The sequence below is a fragment of the Mus pahari genome, chromosome 1, assembly GCF_900095145.1.
Source record: "Mus pahari chromosome 1, PAHARI_EIJ_v1.1, whole genome shotgun sequence".
NCBI lineage: Eukaryota > Metazoa > Chordata > Mammalia > Rodentia > Muridae > Mus > Mus pahari.
Window position 1 is genome coordinate 89,728,211 of NC_034590.1, and position 26,485 is coordinate 89,754,695.

Below are 26,485 nucleotides of genomic sequence, written 5' to 3' on the forward strand. Positions count from 1 at the left end.
TTCAGCTGGAAATGATTTCTGAAGAACAGGAATTCTTCCCTTGTAATTTAGTCCTTACTTTAAAACTCCAACTTGATTCAAGTAAGCCTTTAAGGGGCTTAAAGGGCCTTGGACTTTTTTCCCTTCTAAAGTATACAAAACAGGTTCTAGTCACCCACAGGTAGAACCATATTAAACTATAGACAAAGGAAATGACCGGTTTATCTAAAGATTCTGCATTTGATACTAACTATTCATGGATATCAGGCATTAGATACCAACATAGGGGACTAAAAACCACAGGTCAAGCTTCTAGATGTATATTCCTTTTGCTCAACAAGATTCCTTTCATGTGATTCAAATTCTTGTGTATAAGAGTATAAATTAGTACATCTAAGATGTGGGCATTTGGAAATCAGCTTTCCTAATACTAGGTAGTAGGATTGCTATGAACCTACTTTCTCCCAAATTTTTATTCTTAAAATATAAATACAGCACATTTTCCTATTTATATAGAAACACAAGCATGCACAAGCACTTGTATGTCACAGACTTACTGGGCAAGTCTGCATAATCCATCAGGAACTCTAGCCGTTCACTTGCATCTCTGAGTTGCCTCCTGAGCTTGAACACAGTGACATCACTGGATTTCTTTAAGTAGTCGATGAGCGCCACTAGCTCCGCGGTATTGGCGGGGATCTCACTGACTTTGTCAGCAATGGTGCTGTACTGATTGCAAATGCTACAGAGAAAAAAATGGCCATGACCACCTTCATCACCATCACCATGGCTGTTGCCATCATCACCACCACTACGACCACCATCACCATCACCTCCATCACAATCACTATCGCTACCACCACCACTACCCTCACGATCATCACCACTACCGTCATCATAATAGGCATATCTAGATTTACACCAGTGTGGAGGTCTGTGGTTGATGTGAGAAAACATCCTCTATTGCCTCTTTGCCTTCCCAAGTTGAAAATACAGGTGGCATACCACACCCAGATGGCATGTATGTGGGTTCTGGGGATCTAAACTCTAGTCCTCACACTTGTGTGGCAAGAGCATTAACCACTAAGCCATATGCACAGCCCGATATTTTTCCTAGAATTTTTATACCTGGTATTGGTTTCCCGGTTTACCTCCACTTGATACAGAATCAAACGGTCTTTAAGATTTTGGGCTCGCTCACAGAGGTCATGATTTAGGAACAAGGCATCAAGACAGAACATGGCCAAAGGCACAGTGATGTGCATGGATGCAATTTCATTTCTCCTCTTTTTTATGCTATTGATACTCTATAGAAAAAAACACATTCATAGTTTAATCACTATTTGAGCTCGACTCATTGCCCGGAGCCTTCCCCTTGGTCATTTCTAGTCCAACACTATGCTTGGTGCTGGTAGCAAAACACTGATTTCTCAACAAACTGACTGTAGCACATGGGACCATGGTGTGACACTCTAAGTGGCATCTCTTACCATTACAAAGTCCTCAATTTCATGTTTTTCATTCAGGAATTTACTGATGCTCTGCTCTGCCATGTTGTCCAGTAAGTCGTCATACTTCTTGTATACATTTAAGTATCTTTCATGTTGAAGAACACAGCACAAAGCACATAAACACAGGTCAATGAATTAAATGAGTGAGGGAGGAACTAAGATAGGTAACAGCATTTAAAACATGAACTCAAACCAAGAAAGAACAATAAAATGGAAATATAACTAGAAATTCAGGATTTTAGCTTCCAAACCGTATTTTATAAAGTTATAACAAACCCTAACTATAATAAGATATGTAGAAGAATTATTGCTATGCTGACTTACAGTAAATGTAAAGTAAGCATCAGCACCCAGCCTTCCTTCTAACCCCCAAATTCTATGCCTAGTTTTCAGATGAAATTTGGAATTAGGTAACTTATGGCATGTGGAATTAGGTTCATCTGTTTTCAGATCGTGCAGGGTTGGTTGGGTAATTTTCTCCCAACTGGAGGATACATCTAGGATGGTTTGACTTAAAATAAGTTTGGGTTAACATAAAGATGGTATTGAGTAAGTATGCACACTGGTTTGGTGGAGCCCTGGGGTATCCTTCCCAGTGTCGGGCAATCCCACAGACACCCTGGGACTAAAGAGAAGCCATAGCACTGCTGTCAGTGTAGAAAGAAGTGGATGTGTAAGACCCATGAGCAGGGAAGCCACCACATAAAATACACTGAGGCAGGATTCCAAACATGAGACTGGTTTCTACACAGATAAAGCAATGTTCTCAATTGAAGGGATTTTGCCTCACAGGAGGGTTTTGGCCACATCTGAAAACACTTTTAGTTGTCACAGTAGGGCAGTTCCTCTTGGCATTTCATGAGTACAGCTGGGTCTTCTGCTACACATCCTAGCATATGCAGGAGGGTCTCAGCACCCACAACAGGAAGTTCTTCCCTCAGAATTGTGAACTAAACACATTTGCATCAGATTCATTTGGTGGCAAACTGAGTGATCACTGGTTTAGGACGTTCTCATCATGTGATCTGCACCTGAATTTGAATCCTGGATTTCCTGTTTATTTAAGCCCAGCAGTGGGAAAGTTATACTCTCCTGTCTGTAAAATGAGAATGAAGTCAGACAGTCAGACAGTGTGGGTAAGGACTGGCCAGGGTTCTTATCTATGTGTTTCAGTGTGTGTGAGGATGGGGACTGTTTGGGGATGACTAAGAACCAACATTAGAAGCTTTATAGCCAACTCAGTTCTAAAGAGAGAGCAAAACCAACTTACTTGCAAGGTCCAACTTGATTTTTCTTAAATACCTCTAAAGTCTGACTCAAAAAATCTGAAACAAGGTTTTCTTCAGGATTAACAGTTCCAAGTATCATGTTATAGCCTTTCAAATCTGGGAAGAGTATAGATTCCACCTGAAGAACAGAAGTCACTCTGAGGTGTGGACGCACACAGATAGAAGAAGCCAAAGGTTTCCAACACAGGCTCTTGCCTGTGGACTCCATTCGGGGGTGTGGCTATTTGTATTTTTGCTTCCTTTCCTCTTGGCTAGTGGTGGAACTGCCCTGCTCCCCGTCTACCTCTCCATCTTCCTTCTCCCCTTCTGCTTTCCCACTCTCTCCTGTCTCTTCAGCTTCTGTTCCTTTCCCATCTCATGCTCTTAGAGAATTCTTCTGGGCTCCCAAACGAGGTGGGTTTCTGTGTTTAATTGTTCACCATTTCATCTGTTTGGTATTCATCATTCTTGAAATTAAATGACTATTCAATAAGCTATTCTAGGTGACCCTGAAAGTATAAATACTATAATGGAATAATTCCTGTGTAAATGCTTATGTGTGTTCATTTGTGTTCGTGTGTGTGTGTGTGTGTGTGTGTGTGTGTGTGTGTGTGCAGGTACATGTGGAAGCCAGAGGTAAACCTTGGGTGTTACTACTCAGGAGCCATCTACCTTGTGTTTTGGCACAGGGTTCCTTACTGGGACCTGGCTGTCTATTAGGCTAAGAATGTCTGGCCAGCAAACCCAAGGGAACTTCTTGTCTTTGCTACCCAACTGCAGCCCTTGGATTGTAAGCATGTGTCACCATGCCTAACTTTTTACATGGGTTCTGGGAATCCAACATAGGTCCTCATACTTAGGTGACAAAAACTTTACCAATTAAGCTATTTCCCCAATAACCTAAGTGGCTGGCTTTATTTGACATGGCCATTGTTGTATTCTCAGGTCTAGCAAGAGCCTTGTACTTAGTAAGTGCTCAATGAATAGCATGCAGAAAATAAATAGTCTAGTGGTCCTGCCCTCCTCCCCACCACTTCCTTCACTCCTTCTAATGAGAGCTGGGGACTGGGTTCAAATCCTGATTTCATCACTAACAGTGCTGCATGCCAAGGAAATCACTGCTCACTGAACCTCTCACCTGTATAAAACAGAGAGGTGTTGGGTTGTACTCTTAGCTTAGAAAAAACAAGAACAAATAAAAGAACAATGCCCCCATCTCTCTGGGGTGTGTCTGCATTTGTGTAGATGTGTGCATGTGTGTGTATCAGGTATGGGTATATGCTCACAGAGGTCAGAGGTCAATATCAAGTTTGGATCCCTGGGACCCATGTATATGTATATGCTGGGTCTGTGATGTGTCTGTGATTCTGGTACTGGGACAGCAGCCAGGAAGAGCTCATAGGCCAACCTGCCTAGCTGAACTGAAGAGCTCCAGGTTCAGTGAGAGATTCTGTCCCCAAAATAATGTCCAGATAGATTAAGAAGACATTTGACCTTTGTTCTCCACAGACATGCATGCACACACATGTATGTATACTTATGTAGATAGATACACAGAGACAGAGACAGACAGACAGAGAGACAGAAAGAGAGAGACAGAGAAACAGAGACAGAGAGAGAGAGACAGAAACAGAGATCTCCTAGGTTCCTATGTGGAACTAGATATTGGTTCTCTTGTCATACCAACCACCCAGAGGAAAATGGAAAAAATGTTAGGTCATGTAGACATCTTGCCTAGTAGATAAAGTTTACTTGTAATTTCACTCTGGAAAGGAAGCTCAAAAGTAAAGAGCTTGAGCCAGGAAAGGAAGGGTTTTCTTCTCTTTCTAGAACTCCACAGCAGCAAACAAACCCATAGATGCTGAGGAACCTCAAAACACAGTGAAATATCTATTTTTGCTTAAATCTTTGACACATTCATGCCAACTCATCGTCAATGAATTTTTAACCCATATAGGCTGCCTTGGAAATTGTCTGTTCCCTTTTGGGTAACATACAAAGGCAGAAAATTAGGAGGGATGTAGGAAAGACCTATATTAATCTTCCTCAGAACAAGGAGGTGCATTGAGGATGAATCCCAAATATAAGCTGCCTAACAGAATAGCACATGGACCATGATGTTGCAACCAGCCACTTGATTATTTAATAACAAACTCAAATATAAAAATATAAGTGAATGATTAGACAAAAACTATACCTTGGGGATCCCATCAGAATTCTTAATAATTTCCAAGAAGGAATTCTTTATTAATTGCCAGCAGTCATCAAAAGTTGGGTTGAAGACAATAATGGGCTCACTCACTTCAAGTTTAATCATGATTAGCTGAGGTATAAAGAAGTCCATCTCTTGGTAAGGCTCCTTAAAGTCATTTCCATCCTTTAGGAGATGCAAGATATATCAGGTTCTGCTATCCATTCATAGTGCTATCCTAGCACTGAGAAAGGACGTCAGCGTGCTTAAAATTGAGTCTACCTGTTGGGAGCTTATGCCTTCTCTAGTTCCCAAGGCCTTTCCACGAGATAGCTCATTCTAATCCATGTTTCTTGTCCTATTTCTAAATCCTTCCTGCCCTTCAAAATGATCAAAAAAAAAAAAAAACCAAAAACAAAAACAAACAAGCAAACAAGCAAATCTCTTGTAAGTCTCCCTGCTTCCTTCACTTGTGAATTTCCATATTTCTACCTCTTTCATGTTATTTTATCTTCCACTTAGAAGAATTTTTCACCCTCCCTTTACCTTGTCTGTTATAAACTTGAGGAGAGGGTATGGACTCCCCTACAAACCTTGTGTATCATGAAGAAAGAAACGAGGTCCCTGAGGGACTTAATGACCAACTCTCGGAGCTGAAGGGACATGAAGGAAGCAACAGAAGCGAAGTATTCCTCAATGTTTCGAGAGGAGTCATAGTCATTCTTGGGAGCAAAGTGAACCCAGTGTTCCTTCTGTGTCACAAAAAGCTGGGCACAGGTGGGGATCCATCTACGAAGACAGGAGAACACCCAAGTAAGTGGCCCTCTGAGCTCTCAGAGTCTGGGAGGTTACCAAGGCGCATTTCTAGGAGTGACCGTATCTCCAGGAGGATTGATGGAAGGGGGAGGGATGTTAACAGTGTAGTCCCACAGGCTGGAGGCTCAGCTAAATGAGCAAGAAGGAAGAAGCCTCCAGCGCTTTCTCCCTTTCTGCTTCCTGCCCACTGTGTTTCCAGCCATTTAGCTCTAACAGTCCCACCCCATCATGATGGGCAGACACCTCTGAAAATATGAGCGTCTTCCTAAGTTGATTTTCTCTGGTATTTGTTACAGCAAGAGACAGCCTGACTGATAATCTCATCACTTGGTAGTGTCATTGGTTCTGGCTAAAGTACTGAATGCATTTGCTAAAGAAAAGGATTTGCCAAAGGATTGCCTAATGTCTGAAACCTCCCTAACTTTGGACCTTGAGGCTATTTATTTTGGGTCATTTCAAGGCAAGTCATTCCAGTACCTTATGCCTTAGCACCGAGACTGAGAGAATCACAAGGAAGACATAATGAGAGTGGTATCCTGACCAAACATGGTTCTGAAAAGGCAGAGGGAATGTGGGAGGGATGTAAGGTTGCCAGAGGATAGGCACATGACAGGGACAGGTCAAGAAGGGGTTGTGGGAAGTCAACAAACTTCCCATCATTTCTGGGAGGAATTAGCTCTCATTTGGGGGGGGGGGTTAAATCTTTACAGTCCTGGGCTTCTGGGGGAGACACTGACTTGGTGAGCAGGATCTGACGCGCCTCCAGGCAGTGCTTTTGGATCACCTCCTTGTACTCCTGAGGCAGCAAGGGCAGCTTTCCAGCCAGTAGGTCTGCTGTTCGAACAAACCGGAGGTCTTTAAATCTGCCAGAAGCGAGGGAGAAATGCCACAGTAAGAGACTAACCCATCCTGTGGGGCAAGTTCAAAGGACACACTTTCTCAGCTTTTTGAATTCTTAAGCTAGACTAGTACCCTCTAAAGCTAGTGATGCTGGGCAGTTTCAGGGGGTTCAGAAGGTAGTGGGGTGGGTAGAGAAACACAGAAAGTAATGAAGAGCCCCCACCCCTCCATTCGCTGCTGTCCAAACTAAAACACTGTCCGGTGTTGCTTCATGACAGAGGCACCATTCACAGTTTGCTCTGTGTGAATGCTGTGCCCTAGAGTTGAGCAACCACCTGTGAGAAGAAGCAGATGGTCACAGACCACTTCTGATTCTTCTCTGCTCCAACCCAGCAGGGAGGTAAGCCCAAAGCTTCATTCATGATGGCTCTGATGAAGCTCTTTGGAATTCTCTCTCCTCTTCTTCTCTTTCCTTTTTCCCCTCCCTCTTTCTCTGTTCCCCACCACTTTCTCTCTCTCTCTCTCTCTCTCTCTCTCTCTCTCTCTCTCTCTCTCTGTCACATACACACACACACACAAGCCAGAGGTCAACCTTAGCTGTCTTTCCTTGGGGTTTGTTTGTTTGTTTGTTTTGGGTTTGGGTTTGGGTTTGGGTTTTCGAGACAGGGTTTTCTGTATAACCCTGGCTGTTCTGGAACTCACTCTATTCTCAGAACAGTATAGAACTCGAACTCAGAAATCTTTCTGCCTCTGCCTCCCAAGTGCTGGGGCATCTTGTTTTTTTTAAAGATGGGGTCTTTTATTGGCCTGAAACTTCCTGTCTCCACCTCCTCATTTGTAGGATTCCAAGTGTGTGACCTCATGCTGGCTTTTTACCTGGGAGCTGGAGGGTGAACTCAGGTCCTTATGCTGTGTGCATATTTGCTAACTAAGCCATTTCCCCAGCCTTGCTGCCGGAGTTCCTATGATGAGTTACATTGCTCTTGACCAGCACCGCTCACCCTTTGGTCAGGTTCACCACACAGCCGTTATGTGTCTATGCTTATACTGTGTAGACACCGAACATTTGCTGAATGAAAGGGTGGCTCCTCATCCCTCCTAGTTGCTCCTTTTTCCCCCTCCCATTTCTCTGGATCTGTGGTCACTCTGCCACTTGCCACATCCCACAAGCTGGTACACAGGTTGGTCACATAGGAAAACCAGTATGTAATTTCCTTGACAAATCTTTCCCCTTGCTGACTTTGTGCCCCTGATTTTTCTAATCAGTTGAAATGACTCATTAGCCTGACCTTTCAGTGACCTTTCCCATCTGACTTGAGGAGCCTATTTAAAAAAAAAGTCACACCCTCTCCCTTTTCCCAGAGTAACTAATAGAATGGTTAAACAAAATATGGTACTGCCAAACTATGGAATATTATTCAGTTACAACAAGAAATGTTACTGATACTTCCTTCTCTGTGAATGGAAGTTGAGAACCTTGTATTTAACTCAGAAACCAGACACAAGAGACCATGCATTATGTGATTCAGGATATATTACACATCCAGAATCTGCAGATCTACTGAGATAAAGATTATTAGTAGTTTCCAGGAGCTGGAGGGGTGGATTGGATATGAATAACAAACATGTCCTTTAATTAGATAGTGGCAATGGTGACACAAACTTGTGACAAACATAAAAACTATTGTATGTGCACTGTAAAGGAGTAAGCATGGTGGTTTGAAAGAATGTCTTCTGTAGGTTCTTGTACTTTAACACTTGGTTCCCAATTCATGGCACTGTTTGAGAAGAATGTGGAACACCAAGGAGGTGGGGTACTGCTGGAGGAAGTACATCACTGTGCAGGATAGTTTCATGTCAACTTAACACACACTAAAGTCATCTGGGAGGAGGGAGCCTCAGTTAAGAAAATGCCTCCACAAGATTCAGCTGTTAGGCATTTTCTTACTTAGTGATTGATGGTAGCTGTCTCTTAGTGATGGCTTAGTGATAGCTACCTCTCTGGGCTAGTGATGCTGGGTTCTATTAGAAAGCAGGCTGAGAAAGCCATGGGGAGCAAGCCTTAAGCAGCGTCCCTCCATGGCTTGTGCATCAGCTCCTGCCTCCAGCTTCCGGTGCTATTTCAGTTTCTGTCCTGACTTCCTTTTGTAATGAACAGTGATATAGAAATGTAAGCCAAATAAACTCGTTTTCTCCCCAAGATGGTTTTTGATCATGGTGTTTCATGTCAATAGTAAGAAGCCTGACTAAGACAATCACAGTGGACAGGTTTTAAGGGTTTCTAGTTCCAGCCCACTTCCTCTTCCCTCTGTTTTCCATGTGTGGATGGAGCATGATCACGTGCTTTCCTTGACTGTTGCCATGTCTTCGCTGCCATAAGAAACTCTATCCTTACGGAACCACAAGCCAACAGAAACCCTTTCCTCCCTATGTTACTTATAATCGTGACCTCTATCACAGCAACAGAAAAGTAACACAGTGAGTTTTACAGTTGCTCCTTCATATCTGTGGGTACTGCACGCATGGATTCAGCCTTTAGTGTGTTTAAAATTATTCTGAAAAAAAAAATGCTTTGTACTGAACAGATACAGATTCTATTCTTGAAATTATTTCCTAAAAAATCCCTGCAACATAGTACTTCCATTGTCCTAGACAGGATGATTGCTCTGGAAATGATTTTAGTATATGGAAAGTATGCGACTGTGGAGGTACTAAAGTATTTTATATAAGAGGCTTGAGAGATCATCAACTATAGTATATGGGTTCCTAGAAATAATCTCTTTATATAACAAGAGTCAGCTGTGTGTCTCAGGTTTGGAAATTTGAGAGAAAAATGGGTCTCCTCTCCATCTCACCTTGATTCCTATAATTCCTAGAGTGGACATAATTATTGATGAATACAACTGAGAGACTATGACTTGCCAACTGAACTCCACAGAGAAAAACAGACCCAAGCCTTTAAACATCTCAAAAGGAGAGGGAGATAAGTAAGTGTAGAATTGTAATTTAGGGTGACAAGTGCCACAATGCACGTTAACAATGAATTAATTCCTCTTGGATACTGAAGTTTTATCAGGTACAAAGTACTTTGCATGTACCGAGTTACCTATTTCTCTTAATATCCCTAGAAAGCAAAAACATCTTCTTGTTTCAAATGTAGAGACCTAGAAGGCAAGGCCCAAAGGTGAGAAGCAGCATGCCCATCTACCTGCAAAGCAGAGATAAGATCTGGACACGAACGGAATGACTCAAAGTGTGAGTTATTACCCACCATACTCCAGGGCTTACAGATGGGGGGGGATGTATTTGGGGAATACAAAGGAGGACTTCTTATACCTGTAGGTAGGCTCATGTTCACAACTCACACATTCTGTCTAGGGATCTCGGTTGGGCCCACTCTACTGCCAAACAAGAGCTTCTCACACTGCACCATATTGAAGAGGTTCACTTATGTGCTGAACAATAAAGAAAGGAGACCAAAATGCCAGGAGCCAATTCCTTACTCTGCAAACCACAGTTCTTTGAGTTTGTACATCATGGGATTCACTGTGTGCAAATGCTCCTCGTTCCACTTCTTGGCACTCTGGTAGATGTTGTGCCAGGGCACAGGGGCCCGGATCACTCTGTGAGGAAACAATCGAGGGATGCTCTTGATGAACAGCCTTTTCTTTTCCATTGGGTCCATGAGAATGTAGTCAACTAGAATGAAGAGAAAGGATCCCCTATTAGGCAGGGTCTTTAAACATCCTGAGCTCCTAGTTTCATATACTCCAAATGGAAATTGGTCTCTGGCCATTTACACCCTGAAATGCCTCCTCATTGGCTGGGTCAGGGGTAAGCCGTTAGATGTGAATTAATTGGGGCAGTACATTCTGTTGGTATATGTTATTTTCTGAAGATACATCACTGGAAGAAGTGTGACTTCCCAGTGTAGAGAGTTTGGATCCTTTTATTTTTGACAGTGCATTAGCATTTGCTGTACTCCATAAGTGATTAATTGGCTTCTCTCACCATGAGAATCACACAAACATATACATTAATAGAGTAAGCAGCACCAGATACTTAGAAGTGGAAATTTAGACATCAAATGTGTTTTGTTAGAAAAGGAAAATTGGTGAAATTTTTGTCGGGTGACAATTATGCTGCACCCTGAAGAATGAACATGAGTTTATTAGAGGAAGAACACTGGGAACAAGGGGATGTCTCATATGGACATAAAGTGTCAGACGGTCTGCTCAAGGAGCTGTGAGCTAGGCTGTGGCAGATATGTCAGGTACAATGTGGCGAGGCTGAAGGTGTATAGCCTGAGAAGCAAGTTGGAGCTAGAAGCAAACGACCTTCCATGTTTCTTCTTGGAAATGGTTTCTGTGTGATAACAGATAGCCACTACACTGACCTCCTTAGATGGGAAAACAGACATAGCTAGATGTTCTGGTAGACGTGCAATAAAAAGGCAGAAAAATAACAGGGTCACCCTTCCCCTTTCTCGCTCATACCCTCTGTCCTTAAATGCTTCCCAGTGTGATCTATGGTCTGTCCAAGACACTGGGTTCAGGAGAGAAGGGAGCAAGGAGCAGTGGTGTGCCCATCACTACCCAAAAGCTAATGGTCAGAGAAGGAACCCAAAGCTACAGATCTGAAAGGACCACAGCACAGAAACAAAGACCCAGGAGGACTTGTAAAGTAGGACGAGGTGAAAGTAGAGGTGCTAGACTGCAGAGGATGAAGGGACAACAGAGGAGAAGAGAGAAAACCCCTGAGGAGAACGGGCAGGTCTTGAGCTACATTTTGAAGGTTGGGTACCCACAGTGTGATGTCTGTGTCTGTTACATCCATGTCACCTGCAGCTTATCAGTCATGAATCTTGGGCTTTACCCCAGATGCACAGCTACTAAATCAGAACCTGCTTTGTACCAAGATTGTCAGGCCATGAGCATGCCTGTTTGAAGATGGTTAGTTCGAAAGTAAACCTTAGTGAGGGTGCCTGGGATGGGGAAACACTTGCATCAAAGGTTACATGGTATTCTGGGGTGAGTTCAGTGAAATCAGGGTGGTGATGGATAAATTGGTGGTGTGATGGTTCATGTTGATTTTCAGTTTGATTGGACTGAACAGTGCCTGAGAGACTAGTAAGGCATGCTCCTGGTTGTGTCTGTGGGGATGCTGCCAGAGATGATTGGCATGTGAGCCGTTAACTGAGAAGGGAAGACCTGTCTTGGTTCCAGATAGAGACCTTCTAATAGGATGGAAGCCTGGATAGAACAAATCTAAAGGTAGAAGCCTATTGGCACACACATGTTCTCTCTCTTCTCTCTGTTCCCTGAGTGAGCAGCTCAGTGGCACCACGTGCCCCTGCTGGGTGATACTCTGCTCCATCACAACCTAAATGCAATAGAGGTAGCTGAACAATTCCTCCTTTGGACTGATTTTTCCAGCTACTTCATAGCAGCAACAACAAAGCAGAGACACACAGAAGAAAGGCAGTGCCCTTTGTGTAGGAGCTTCTTGCCCACTGAAGCCCAGACTTACCAATGCTTTTCATGAGGCTATAGTAATAGTCACTTTCCTTCTCAGACCTAAGTGAGACTTGAAGGGGTTCAAGGGCTGGAGTTGTCAGTAGCGTCTTAGGAATCAGTTTGTAAATTCGCACCATCACCTCCTCGTTCTCTGGGGCAATCATGTCTTTTCGGATACCATTGGTCAAATAGTAGTAATATCTCTTCCAGAAATGAAGAAAGAAAAAGGTAATGACCAAATGGCGGTGCCTACCTATTCCACCCACCAGCCAATCCACCATCAAGCAGCCAATGGGCCATTCACACAGCAGCCATGCACCTCTTTTGCAGGTCACTTCACACACATCGCATGTGACAAGGCCATGGGCAGGATCTTCTCACTAAAGGAAAAGCTCAGCTCTGAGTATCTTAGTTTTCCTTATAGGAGATGGAGCTCGTATAGAGATTCCTCTCGTTTTCAAAATGCATCCATTCACAGGCTGCATCCTGCTTATGACTGATAAGGTCGTCAGAAAGAAAAAAAAAAAAACAGAACACAATGGGCTCACTCACACAAAAGATCTTCTTCACTGTTTATCTGAAATTCAGATGTAACTGAGTGCCCTTCTTTGTGTATTGAAAATTCAGCCACCCACCATGGGCTGCCACGTGGTGAACTAAGTACTCGAAAGCTCCAGTTTCTAAGATCTGCACCTCCGTGTGACCCCACCCCCACCCCCAAGTAGAGAAAACAAAGATACCCACATCTGAATCCTCACTCAGTCTCTGTGGTGAAGTTTGGACTTCAGTATTCTTCGAACATTCCCCAGGTGACTATCATTCGCTCTTTAGAATCACTCAGATGCTGAGATACTATTTGCCAAGTTGAGGGAGGGGCACAGTAGGAAAGTACCTCCAGGTCTGACTCAGATGGCTTCTGTTCTTTACTTTCTATTTCCATCTCCTGTTGCAACATCACATCCATCTGTTGTTCTGGACTCATGGGTCTGCTCTCTGGGCGGGTCACACAGGAGTGGACGGTGTTCTTTATGCTCAAGGAGGATGAGTATTTGCAGACAAACGGCATCCTGAAAAGGTGTTACAGCTCATCTCTTAGGGCTCTCACAGAGGCAACTACATTTTGCCGGCTCTATTTTTCCAACCTGAGGATTGCAAGGGAAGCCCCCCTCCTTTATGCCATCTAGTGACATCTGATGTATACATGTCAGATGACCCAGAAATGTAACACTTCGCATGCTGTGAACACTGGCTTTACTCAGTCCATTAACCTACTTTTATAAAGAGCCTTAAAAAATGGTGGAGGAAATGTACTGAGTGTTGACCATGTTTTGAAGCCAAGAAGCCGACTATGGCTTGAATGAGACCATAGAGCACCTTGCTTCCATCCAATCTCCTCTATTCTATAGCACCCACAGTGACACCTTACCTGATAGCATCATCCTTGGCTTTGAGGTTGAACTTCATTTTTTTCTTGGAGGGCTCTGTTGAGGGTTTAGATGCTGTGTGTGCTGTGAGAGTGGAGAAAGAAAGATATCAGGGTGGACAGCCTTGAGTCATTCTCCGTCTGCAGGGATGTGGCCCTTGGGGATGGATGGTCTTGGAGAACAGTAAAGGGAGTGATGAGGAAGAAAAAGTGGCTTCTGGTTACCTGTGTGGCTCTGAAGAGGCCACCTGATTACTCCTGGTCTCAGCTTCCCAGTTCTAAGATGAAGATGAGTGTGCCTTCCATTCTTCCATACATTTAAAAATTACTAACACTATCCTCCTCAATTCATCGCCTAACATTCTATGTTCTATTTTCTAAGCAGCAATCATATTATTTAGTACTTGTTGTAAAGTAGACTCGGGCTTTTGTACTCAGTGGATTTATTTTTTTTTAAAGAAAATTTTATGACACAAATTTTTAAAAACTGTATCATCTCTAACAAGAATATAATAGCTGCAAATAAACAAAAGCCATTTGCAACAAAAAGAAGGTAACTACAGGTAAATTTAATATTTGATACAAAAACAATTTTAATAAATTTTAGCTAGAGACCATTACTTGCTAAAGATACTTAGCCTGAGAAAATGAAACATAGCATAGAAATGTTAAAGACACATTTGTAACTAAAGCGACACTTTGAGAGACTTGGGGATTAGATGCCCTCCTTTTAAAGTGAGAACTCAAGGGATCCGTTGATTTCTTTTAGCATAAAAAGTTACTCTGAGAATAGAACAATTTCTGGATAGAGCCAAAAAACAATTATCCTGAGTGAGGTAACCCACACACAGACACATGTTGCATGCTTCATTAGCTTTTATATATGTGTTCATTAGCTTTCAAGTTTCAATACCTGGACTTCCATCCAAATAACTGTAGAGGTTAGATAGCTAGTAAGGGCACAGGAGGGAGGAGGGGCTCTCCCAGGGAAGGGGAAATAGAACTATAAAGAGATGATGGGGAAACTGGATTAGAAGGATCAAATTAGGGAGGGGGTAGGAAGGCAGAGTAAAGGAGGGAATGTGGGGAGGGACAACACTAAAGGACATTTGAAAAGCCATATGGAAATCCCTTACTGCAGAAGCTTCCCAGGATATCTGTGAAAGAAATTTAAAAGGAGTCACTGTATAATAGGGGATGCAAAGCCTCAACTAGACATACAAGTATAACCTCTGGTGTTGGAAATGGATTTTATCTTGTTGAGTTTTGAACCAAAGGTATCCTATAGACCTCTGCAAACATTGTAGGCTATTGTCAAGACTACTGGTCATTCTCCACCACCTGAGAGTAAAATCCCATTGCTGAGGACACCACTTACTTATGTCATCAAACATGGAGAAATAAAGCTGGTGCCCAATTAGGAACTTAGCCCAACCTGAGTAGTGTCCATGATGCTACAAATCACTCTGCATGCTTGAAGGAGAAAATCAGTAGTCAATATCATCTAGCTATAAACCTTGTAACATAGAACAGAAACTTGCCTACAAGACATAGTGGTGTAACTATAGCACAAATGTTACAGCAATAACCAACCACTTTTTAAAAGGATGGATTTAAGGTCAAGTCCATGAGATGAAACCCATTACCTAATACTGCTAAGGTGGCCAAGAACCCAAGACTAGCTAGGTCATGGGCCCTAAAGGGGAAACCTGCTACTATTATTCTACTAAAGGAACATGGCAGTAAAATATCTAATGACACATTGCTATGCCTATAGATGAGTGCCTTTCTCAAGCCTCATCAGAGACGCTTCTTGCACTACATGGTAATTAACTGAGATACTCACACCTAGACAATGTGCAGAGAGTGAGAGCCTTTAGAACACTCAGTTCTGAACGGGTTGTTTTAGTCAGACCCCTATCCTCAAGATCAGGGATCTAGGTGACAGAAGGGGCTGGAAGATTTTAAGAGCTAGAAGTGATGGCTGACGCACAGAGAAATAGCATCTTCCAGACACCTCAGGACTAATGCACATATGAACTCATGGGGACTGTGACAGCATACACGAGACCTGCACAGGTTCAAACCAGAAAAAAAAAATCCCAGCACTAATAAAGCCAAGGGAACACAAGGTCTGACTCGAACCAAGAGGGAAAGCTTGCAATTGGTTTTTTGTTGGGAAAGGGAAGATCAGTTTTCTGAAATGGATTGTTATTGGGTACATAAACCACATGCTAGGGCAGGCTCCATGCCCAGGAGTAGCTGACCAACACAAAGCGAACTCTGTGGGTTTTGTTGTTTTATTTTTGTTTCACTGTTGTTGTGCACACACACACATGCCTGTGCTTTGTTGTGTTATTTTTGTCTTGTTTTTTCCCTTTGTTTTGATTTTTTTTTGAGAGAAAGAGAACATAAAGAGTTGGGTAAGTAGGGAGGTAGAGAGGATCTGGGAGGCATTGGGGGAGGGCAAATGATAAAAATGTACAAAAAATTTTAATTAAAAAAAGATACATTGATTTCTAAAACAGGATGAACCCTCTTGACATACTGAATTTGTGACTCAGACTTAAACAAGAATTATAATATTAGCAATTAGAACTTGAAACCCAAGTTTCTAGGTGTTGTGGGTTGCCCAGACGTTGTTTCCTGTGTATTTAGGTGACTACAGTCTTGGTTGACACCTTGGTTACATGATTGTGAGAGATCTTGAGCTTGAACTACGCAATTAAACCACATACAGAGATCTGATCTGTAGAAACAGAGCGATGATGACCAGGGTTTGCTTTAAGTCGTGTCATTTTGGGGTAATCTGTGATGTAGCTATCTGTAATGTAGTTTAAGTACATTAAGCAGTGCTGGTGTTTCCAAATGATGTACAAACTTTAACCATTATAGTAATTTCCATTTCATAGGTAAGGAAAGTGAGTCTCTATGAAACTATTCAAGTTTAGGTTCAACCAAGGGGGCAGAACCAGAATCAAAACCCAGGAGTAAAAGTTCCACTTCAAAGCTCCCTTCTGCACAAAATATGGCATATTGTCACAAGTACCTAATGGCAGTCCTTGACTGGTCTTGTCCCTAGGGACACTGAAGGTGACTGGTTGGTAGACCTTCAACAGGTCTTTCAGCTTCATGTCTCGAGCTGTCAAGGAATAGTTATTGCCAATAGAGTCACTGGGTCCACGGTGGTGGTCCTGTTCTTTGAAGGGCACAGCCAGGGTCCAGGATGTGCGTTGCATCAGTGGGGGGTAGAAGCTGTGTGACATGACAGTCTGTGAGGGAAACAATGTAAAGGAGACGTAGTCAGAGACATCTCTGTGAGCCTGGGCTCTGCTCCCACCGAGACCAAGCTTCACATGCCATATGCCGTGTTTCTACCTTCCACTCTCTCTGGGGAAATACTTTGTGCATGGATACTTCTCTGCCCAGTGGAAGATATCTGAAGCCAAGGAAAACAGCTAGTATTCGATACCCAAGAGTTAGGCAACAATGTGCTTTATTCTTCACAAACATGGTGAAAAAAGGCATGTAACTACTCTCATTTTACAAGTGAAGTTGCTGAAATAGAGTTTCTCTAACAGTGGGTAAAGGGCAAGGCCAGATGCAAGCACACCTTCATGCAAGCACAAACCTCTTTATCACATATAGCTGTAGTGTCTTCTGGTGGCAAAATGGTGAGAGCTACGGATCCCACTTGCCAAGACTATTTGCATCTACTAGAACCCGATGAATCCCTCTACAGGCGAGGTGCATTCCTCAGATCTCTTCCTTCAGCAAAAGAGCTGGCAGCTGTGGGCACTAACCTTATAGAGTTCAGATGGCTCCTCATTGGCGGACACAGGCAGAGGCGGCAGCTCTGGCCGTGCCTGGGAGTGGCTCATGTGATGTACGGAGTCACTCTTGTCAAGCTGTGGGGATGGGAACAAAGTCACTCTTCAGGAATTAGGACAGGTTTCTGGGCTCTGGAGAGGGTGAGAACTGCAGATGTTCCCTGTCATTTTATGCACATGGTACTGCTCAAGCCCCTCCATCCACCATTCATGACTATTTCCATTTTTAAATCATCAACCTGTCTCTTCTCCAACACCTCCTCTTTGACTTTTCTTCTTTGGGCAATCTGTTTATTTTCCTTCCCCACAGGGAACCCCAAATTTTGAATGTGCCTATTACCCAAGCCTGGGTAGGATTAAGAGTGAACTTCTTTTAATTTTTATTCATCTATTAGCATTAGTAATAGTACTGTTGAGTGTGTACATGGTATGTTTAAGTATGTGTGTATGTGCATGCACATGTGTTCATGCATTCTTGAGCGTGCATGATTTGATTATGCAGGTATGTGCTATGATGTGTTCTGTGTTGTAAATCTGTGGGCAATTTTATGGAATTGGCTCTCTCTTTCCACCTTTATATAGGATTGCGGGATTGAATCCGTGCCATCAGGCTTGCAGGACAAGCTCCTTTACATGCTGAGCCATCATGTGACGCCCCCAAAGTGGATAGCTTTGAAAAGTTGACGCTTGCATTTCACATATACAAAGTTTTGATTAAAAACATACTCAGGCAATGGTTTGGTATCCTCTATGTTTAACAAGCATGTAATCAACTCTCTGTGATTCCTTTAAGAAGCATGAGTGTAGGACCTTTCAGTACTCTGGTGTGAACCTCAGATGGGCGTGATCTTTATCTCCCACAGACGCTCTCAGTCCCCATGTGCCTCTCCTGAACAGAGCTGAAAGCGGTTGTATGTTGAACAGCATTGCATGCGGTTTTTATCTGAAGGCTCAGCCCCATTATGCAAGACAGGTCCTTCATCTGAGGCATGATAGAGACGTGTCACGTCATCCCATCACTGGGGGAGAAACTGCTGTGTTGATGGAGAAATTGTGCTGTTCTTCACTTTCAGGATAATTTGAAGGATTTTTAAAGGCTAATGTTGGTTCTGACTTTAGCTCTCGAACATGACTTTGAACTAGCTCTGGTGTAGGATGACATGCTGTGTTAGAGATTTATTTACTTGGGTCTGCACATTATGCCATGCAAGATGCCGATACAGGCTCAGGTGGAAGGAGGACATGGGATTCCCTGTTAGCCATGAATCACTCAGCCTAACTAACCCCTCACTGATAACCCCTAACCTCCACCAGGAGCTCCTATATCATTAAATAAGCAACATTATCTACCCAAATTCCAAATGATTGTATGAAAGCATGCACAACCTTAAAGAGTTTTTTGTTTGTTTGTTTGTTTGTTTTTTGGTAACCCATTCTAGCTGATCAAACCAAGACACAGAATGATGGGTATCACATCCCAGACACACAAGAGGCAGACTTGTCCCCTAGGGCAGCAGTTTTTAGATGTGCATCATTCCGCTCCCCAGAAGTGTCAGCAATGGCAAGAACCCCTCAGTTGGCAAATTACTCTAGGAGTGTCATGGGACCCAAACTTAGCTGAGAACATGCAAAGCCATGATCACAGATGTATTTTAAGCTTCAGATCTTTCAAAACATGAAATGGATCTCACAGTGTTTCTCCAAAGGCTGCTATTCATTAATGGTTGGCCAATGGGTATTTATTCAGAACTGCTTGGTCCCCACCCCAAACCTGATGCTCTTGAGAACCAATGATCTTGATATTTTCATCTTATAGAACTTGGCATACTGACTTATTTTTATTGTTGAATGACTGCTTTTTTTGAGATAGGGTTTATAACCCAGGCTGGCCTCAAACTCAAAATCCTTCTCTCAGCTTCTGAAGTATTGGGGTTCCAGCCATGAACCATCGTACTCTGCTTTAATATACTCGTCTATCACTGACTGCCTCTTTGTCCTTTACCTCAAGCTCAGGGACCCAAGAGTTAACTGGTCATCTCCAAGAATTCTCTCTTCTATGACTGAAATCTACACCACCTCTGCATCAATGAGGGGAACAAAACAGGAAAAAAAATCCCCAAACCAACTAGAAATGATCATCCACCTCAGGTACAATACCATCAAACAGGAGTCTGGCAAGGGTGCTTCCAGGAATATGAAGATATTAATTGTTTCTTTCAAGGTCTCAGATGTAAATATGTATCGATAAATAGGTTAGGGCTGTCTGCATTGTGTCTTTGCATGCAAGAAGAATTTGTGGTCAGTGGAAAACTCTCCTTTGGCTTAGATTTTAAAATCTGTTTTAAATAAAAACTTCATTAAAAGAGCAACAAACAGCACCAGAGCAGAACATCTTGAGTAAGTTACAACAAGAGCGGGGATGAGCAATTAAGCCCCCAGAAGCCCTGACCTTGTGGAGTCAGAGAGGATCTTAATGTTATCTGGAAGGGGGCTTGGTGGTTGTGTTTCTGCTCACCATGGGGCAAACCGAAGTTCAGTGCCGAGAGCACCTGGGAAGTTAATCCTCCCACCAGAAGAAAGCAGAGTATAGTCCTGGTGGGAAAATCTGCTCTACCCCAATTTCAATCTATGCGGCACCATGTGGCTGATCCTAGCCTCTGGCTCTGGGTGTGTGACCAATCAGAAGGCTCCATGTTCCTATCTACGGTGATCAGCTGGATGATGGCATGTGAATCAAGCTTTCGAGCAGAGAATGCCCTCATACTTTTTGCTAGAGCTACAGAGAAAGGCACACCCTCTGTTATTAGGGTCATTGACCGAGAGGCAGCTTATGCCCAGAGTTCCCAACAGTCATCTCTGCCCGTCATGAGGAACATGTGCCTTAAAATAAAGCAAAATAGAAGCCAGCAAAGTCATCAGAAGGAGAAAGCATCTCATGGCATCGGTAGGAACTCACGGCATCAGCGGGAACCCTGTAACTAACTTGGACTTCTTGGTTATCAGAACCTGTAGATTCTTTGAGGTGTGGGGCACACTGAATTATACTTCTACCTTCTCAGCCTGAGAAGGGGTCAGTCTAGTGATACACACGAATGCAGTTGACACAGAAAGCTCAAGACAGAGAAAAGAGACACCATAGCTCACAAGCAGACAGAGAAGCCCTTCTCCTGCTAATGGAAAAAACAAACAGTGAGCAGGTTGCAGAACGTGAGGAACTCTGCGTCCATCCTTAAGCTAGATGCTGGGCGAGTGTGAGGACCTCTGTGTCCATCCTTAAACTAGATGTTGGCCACAGACTAGACAGAGAAGCCTGTGAGACAGGAACACAGGGCAGGCAGGAAAGAATCGATTCCACAACACAGTAGGGAGTTGTCTTGACTAATTCTGGATAAGAATTTTCTGAAGGAGAATTTCTGGTGGGCGTAGATGGAGAGTCTTATAACAGCTTACTCACTACTCAAAATGGTGTGCTAACAACATGAATGTCTTAAGTGTCTCCTTTGGAAAGTTTTAGGAAGTTTTCATTTCAGAGCACAGGCTTGGATACATGAACAGATCTAATTTACAAAGTGTCTATTTTAAATGCTCCTCTGGGTTCTTGAAGTGACAACCCAGTGAGTGGATCTTGGTATCTTGGGCTTTTTTTTTTTTTTTTCCGCCCAATATTCTTGCATCTGGATTGGGTAGAAGTATGACTTCAGGGCAGTTTGTTTTAAAGGTAGAATCTACTAAGCACCTCTGGCTAGTCTCATCTGCTTGGCTTCCCAAGTGCCCAGTCTACTGTCATAACCCAGTGTAGATGGTTTATTTCTGAGTGCACATGATGGCTTTCACAGACCTGCTGCACTAGAATCATTCCTTCCTGAGTTAAAAATAGAACTCTTGGCTCTCTACCACCATGCTCCAAATCTGGATCAGAGTCTTTGAGGGTGTATATAGTCTAACCTGCCTCATCCCCAAAGCTGTAAGATTACAAGAGTGAACCTCTGAGCCTATGGGATACTAAGCTTTTTCATTTAAAAATTATTTTTAAAACTTATAATGTCTGTGCAGGTGTGCATGCCTGTGCAGTGGTCAGGTGACCTACTTGATCACAGTCCATCTTACTCCTTGAGACTGGGTTTATCACTGAACCTGGAACTAAGACAGTGGCCAGCAAGCCTCAGGGACTCCCCTGTCTCTTACCCTCACGCCTTACTACCACTAACCCCCAGTGCTGCAGTTACAGCTATATGCTTCCACGCCCATTTTAACATAGGTGCTGGGGTATGAATTCAAGACCTCGGCTTGTGTGGCAAACGTTCTTATCCACTGAGCCATCACCTTCCCAGCCCAAGACTATTCCCCAGAATACTCTAATGTGCAGCCAAAGATGGGACCCACCTCCTGGAGCACAGAGTCTAAGGGCACTGGAAGGGAAAGGGACAATAGATTCTACTTCTAAACGTTCATAGTAAAATTTTAAAATGCAATTAGCGTATTTTCTAAGTCAAAGGAATCTAACACAGCATTCTCTCTGTGTGAAATGTCCTTCCTCCCACACACTCATTTCCCTACATGTTGAAGACACAAGTACAGAGAAACATGCCTTAAACTTCACACCCACCTTCTGCGCTGAGCAATCGGTGTCGCTCATGATGCCTGTTCTAAGTGTACCAATTGAAGAGAGAATACAGGGTTCTCAGTTTCTCTGAGGATCAGTCTCTTCCATACAGCTGCTTTGAAAGCTGTGGTTCCTTAGGCCAGAACGGGGACTTGAGCAGCGGAACGTTCAGGCACTCTGGAAGTTCTGATACAGAGCTGCCTTTCTGAGGTCATAGACTCTGGTATCTCAGAGAGTTCCCTGGCAGAAAGGGAGAGACGGAAAAGAGAGTAAAGAGATAGCGGGACCTTCTGCAGCAAGTCCTCCTCTAGCCCCCACTCCTTGCTGTCTTTCTTCTTCTTTTTCCTCTCAGTAGATTTCTTGGAACTTCCCAGAACACACTGAAGTCTCTGCAAAGGACAAAAATCGAAGCACAGCTACATATTAATATGAAAAGAGGATTTGATGTCCCAAATAACACCCCTGGGAGTCCAGAATCCTCTCCCTCTTCCCTCATCAGTTCTAAGAGTAATAGAGCTTGCACCCAGGCCCAGTGGCAAGTAACCAGGTTTTAGCGTCTGTTGCTAAGAGGAGGGGCCTCTTCTGTGCTTAAACACAAGACTGGGCTTGACCTGCTGGCTCCTTTGTAGGAGGCTGAGCTGAGCAGCAGGAAGTATTAGTGACAGCAGGGAGTTGGGGGTGCTTAGTAAGGGCCCAGGAACATAGCAATAAGAGATCATGACCTAGGAGGGATCTACAGGCACCCAGGCTGGTGCTGAGTCCTTGCAGGTCTAGAGTTGGAGCAGTCTAGCCATTAGCTGATGGGAAACGTGTGCAGATCCCTTTATCTCTTCAGGTGAATGTGTACCTCCTTTTTTTTTTTTTGAGGGGGTAATATTGAGAGTACCTATCCCATAATAAGATAATACATCTAAAACAGTTTTCACACTTTAAATTCATCCAAATTTGCCTAGGACTTACACACACACACACACACACACACACACACACACACACACACACACACACATTTTGAGACAGGGCCTGACGATAAGTTTGAACTTCTGATCATTTGCTTCCACCTCCTCAGTGCGGGAATTACAAGTATGAACGAACCACCATGCTCAGTTTATGCCATCCTGGAGACCAACCCAGTGCATGATGGGTAGACTTGGTTTTAAGAGAATTTCCCCCATTTTTGCCAATATAGTCTTGCATCTTGAGAACGTCCTCTGTCCTGGTCAGGTTGGGACAATTTTGCCATCCAATGCAATAGGCTCTTTATGAATGTTGTGGCTAGTACCAATAGTCACAGGCACACAAGCACTTATACCCTTACACACACCTACCCAAGATTCACCATTGCACCAGCATCCAAAGCGCTTATTACATGGCTGCTTTCAAAATTCTCTCAAAACCAAGTTAGACTTGTCAAACTCCTTCAGGATGCTGTGGTGTACGCCTGTCTCTCCATCTACTGTTCCTTTAATTCCATGCTCGAGGAAAGCAAAACAGATGCATAGTTTTCCGGCCCTGGCTTTTCTTTATCAGAGTGGATACAACATGAAACTTTTCTTTACTGTTCTTTCCACAGAGCAACTGCCCAAGGCATAAACGTTTTCAGTCCCTTTAAAAAACACCAAGCAATCAGGATTTTTCCACTTTATGCTCAAGGCTCTGCTCTCTATACTTCAAAGTAACCTGACCTTCCTCATTCCTTATGCTACTATTTCTTTTTTTTTTAATTATATTTTTATTAGATATTTTCTTTATTTACATTTCAATGCTATCCTGAAAGTTCCCTATACCCTCCCTCCGCCCTGCTCCCCTACCCACCCACTCCCACTTCTTGGCCCTGGTGTTCCCCTATACTGGGACACATAAAGTTTGCAAGACCTGGGGGTCTCTCTCTCTTCCCAATGATGGCCAACTAGGCCATCTTCTGCTACATATGCAGCTAGAGACATGAGCTTTGGGGGTACTGGTTAGTTCATATTGTTGTTCCACCTATAGGGTAGCAGACCCCTTCAGCTCCTTGGGTACTTTCTCTAGCTCCTCCATGGGGTCCCTGTGTTCTATCCAATAGATGACTGTGATATGCTACTATTTCTTACCATAAAGTATACATTGGGTCTGGGATGTGGCTCGCATGTAGTAGAACACTTGCCTAGCACATACAAAGTCTGGCTTTGCTGCTCAGCACATACGTGACATGTACGGGATCAGCCCTTTGTATCAGTGAGCTGCACAGACTTGCATCCATGTGCGTGAAGGGTAGAGAGAAGCATGGGGCTAATGAGCCCATGGGCTCCTGGGTAAGAAGTCAGACTCTTGTCTGAAATATTGTAATGTGCTTTTAAAACTATCTGTGTTCAAAGACATTAGAACCAGACCTTCTGGTGACTGATGGGTGTGATCTGCGGGTGTTTGTGCCCACCACTTGAGAGGAGAGGTCAGCTGGATTTAGGTCATGTTCCTGCTCTGGCTATTAACAGTTAAGGTGAATGCGTTGCTGAAGACCCCACCACCACCACCAAATTTCTCTCAGGATAGATCTCAGAGGGGTGAAAAAATTGCTTAACTAGAACAAGTATGTTAGGCCCACTGGGGCTAGTATAAGAAAGTGCCACAGGCTGATGACTTATTAAAAAAGAAAACCAACAACATGAAACATTTCTTATTCAAAAGGCTGGAAGTCTGAAGTCTAGGTGTCAGCATGGTGAAGTTCCAGCAGGGAGTCTAGACTGCTAGCTTTCTGTTGTGTTCTTTCCTAGTACCCTAGTAGAAAGAGGTAAAGTTCTCTCTCCTCTCCTCCCGTTTCTTCTCCTCTCCTCTCTTCCCCTTATAAGACATTGATCTTATTCATAAGGGCTTGCTTCATCTCCTTGACTATTGACCTCAAAAAGGTCCCCACCCCACCACCTAGTACCATCACATCATGGGATGAAGGGGCAAAAATACTCAGTCCACTGTAAGAAGCTGTGGAAAGGCTAGGAGAAGCTTCCCATGGGCTTATTTTATCAGTCCTTTGAATGTTCTTCAAGAGTCAAGTTCTTGATACTGTAGAGATGCTAGACCCGCCCCTCTCTCCTCCCCATGAGAAATAGAAGCAGAGGCAGTTACACTCCAGGAGAAGCACAACAGTACTGACCACTAACAAAGACGCAGCGGGGAGGATTAGAGGATCAAAGAGCTGCCCCTAGGTGGCACCCTTGAGCTGAAATCCCAGAGAAGCCTCAATTTTCCACAACAAGGTCTAAGGAAAACAAACCCATCCCTGGCTCCCTGCAGCTACCGAAAGTGTGTAAAGCCAGACAAGAGTGCCTGAAACTAAAAACTTCAGGGACACGCCTTTGACTTCCGTGGTTCCCTGTGTGCTTCATTTCCCCTTTCTGATGTCAGTGGAGTTGGAGTGAAATCTCTTAAACTTCTTACCATCCCTGTCAGTCATCTCCAAGCTCATTTTTTTACGAGCTTAATTATTTCTTGGAACATAAATTGGCTGAAGTAACATCAATTTCTCCTAGTGATGGGGATTAGATACACAACCCAAGGGTATGCCAGGAAAACAACCTACCACCATCCCCCAACCTCGTGGAATGTATCTGTAAAGCATTTATTGATTTATTTATCTATGCACTTATTTATTTGTTTATTTATTTATTTATTCATTCATTCATTCATTCATTCATTCATTCATTTACTTAATGTGTGTTTGTGTTTTGTCCGTACATGTTTTTCACCAGATGCATGCAGTGCCCACTGAGGCCAGAAGAGGGCGCCAGATTCCCTGGAACCGGAGTCACAGATATGGTTATATCCTGCTTTGTGAATACTGAGTACGGAACCTTGGTCCTCTGGGAGAGCAAGCAGGGCTCCTAACCGCTGAGCTACCTTCCTCCCCTTCCCTCTCCTCCCATGTAATATTTTTGAGTCCCTATTATATGCCTGATAGGTACTCAGTTCTTTAAAGGTATCTTTCCTGTTGTCTTCAGTAAAACCCTGTGGTTTCTCTTTTTTACCCAGAGTTACTCTCCAGGATGCAATTGGTACAGGGCCCTTGGGTGAAAAGAACCTGAGACCTTGTGATGGTTTGTATATTCTTGGACCAGGGAGTGGCACCATTTGGAGGTGTGGCCTTGTTGGAATAGTGTGTCACTGTGGGTGTGGGCTTAAGACCCTCATCCTAGTTGCCTGGAAGTCAGTCTTCCACTAGCAGCCTTTGGATGTAGATGTAGAACTCTCAGCTCTGCCTGCTCCATGCCTGCCTGGATGCTGCCATGCTCTCACCTTGATGAAAATGGACTGAACCTCTGAACCTGTAACCGGCCTCAAGTAAATGTTGTTTTTTTATAAGACTTGCCTTGGTCCTGGTGTCTCTTCACAGCAGTAAAGCCCTGACTAACACAGACCTGATTAGTAGCAGACAAGTACCTGGGATTGCCCTTCTCCCCATTTAGTGGGTTAAAGAAGGCGTGGCTCAGAGAGTGTAGAGGCTATTCCTGGTTGTCAACTTGACTATATTTGAA

At 43.5% G+C, this 26,485-nt stretch overlaps 1 protein-coding gene across 2 annotated transcripts in view; it reads right to left on the reverse strand.

The window, feature by feature from the left end:
• The window catches only part of Dnah3 (dynein axonemal heavy chain 3), a 169,146-nt gene extending 147,136 nt beyond the window's left edge, over window positions 1-22,010 (reverse strand). Inside the window, exons 1-14 of one of the 2 annotated variants that reach the window (XM_029547398.1) lie at window positions 21,981-22,010; window positions 17,348-17,452; window positions 16,594-16,816; window positions 13,548-13,629; window positions 13,014-13,188; window positions 12,135-12,324; window positions 10,109-10,304; window positions 6,503-6,628; window positions 5,543-5,738; window positions 4,956-5,135; window positions 2,761-2,897; window positions 1,470-1,575; window positions 1,108-1,286; window positions 537-721 (exon numbers count right to left, since the gene is read on the reverse strand). In XM_029547398.1, coding sequence (XP_029403258.1) covers window positions 537-721; window positions 1,108-1,286; window positions 1,470-1,575; window positions 2,761-2,897; window positions 4,956-5,135; window positions 5,543-5,738; window positions 6,503-6,628; window positions 10,109-10,304; window positions 12,135-12,324; window positions 13,014-13,188; window positions 13,548-13,629; window positions 16,594-16,816; window positions 17,348-17,452; window positions 21,981-22,010 — 2,110 coding nt within the window. Of the gene's footprint in view, window positions 1-536; window positions 722-1,107; window positions 1,287-1,469; window positions 1,576-2,760; window positions 2,898-4,955; window positions 5,136-5,542; window positions 5,739-6,502; window positions 6,629-10,108; window positions 10,305-12,134; window positions 12,325-13,013; window positions 13,189-13,547; window positions 13,630-16,587; window positions 16,817-17,347; window positions 17,453-21,980 lie in introns of both variants that reach the window. The other variant, XM_021201455.1, reaches the window with a different exon arrangement.
• Between the last annotated feature and the right edge of the window lie 4,475 nt (window positions 22,011-26,485).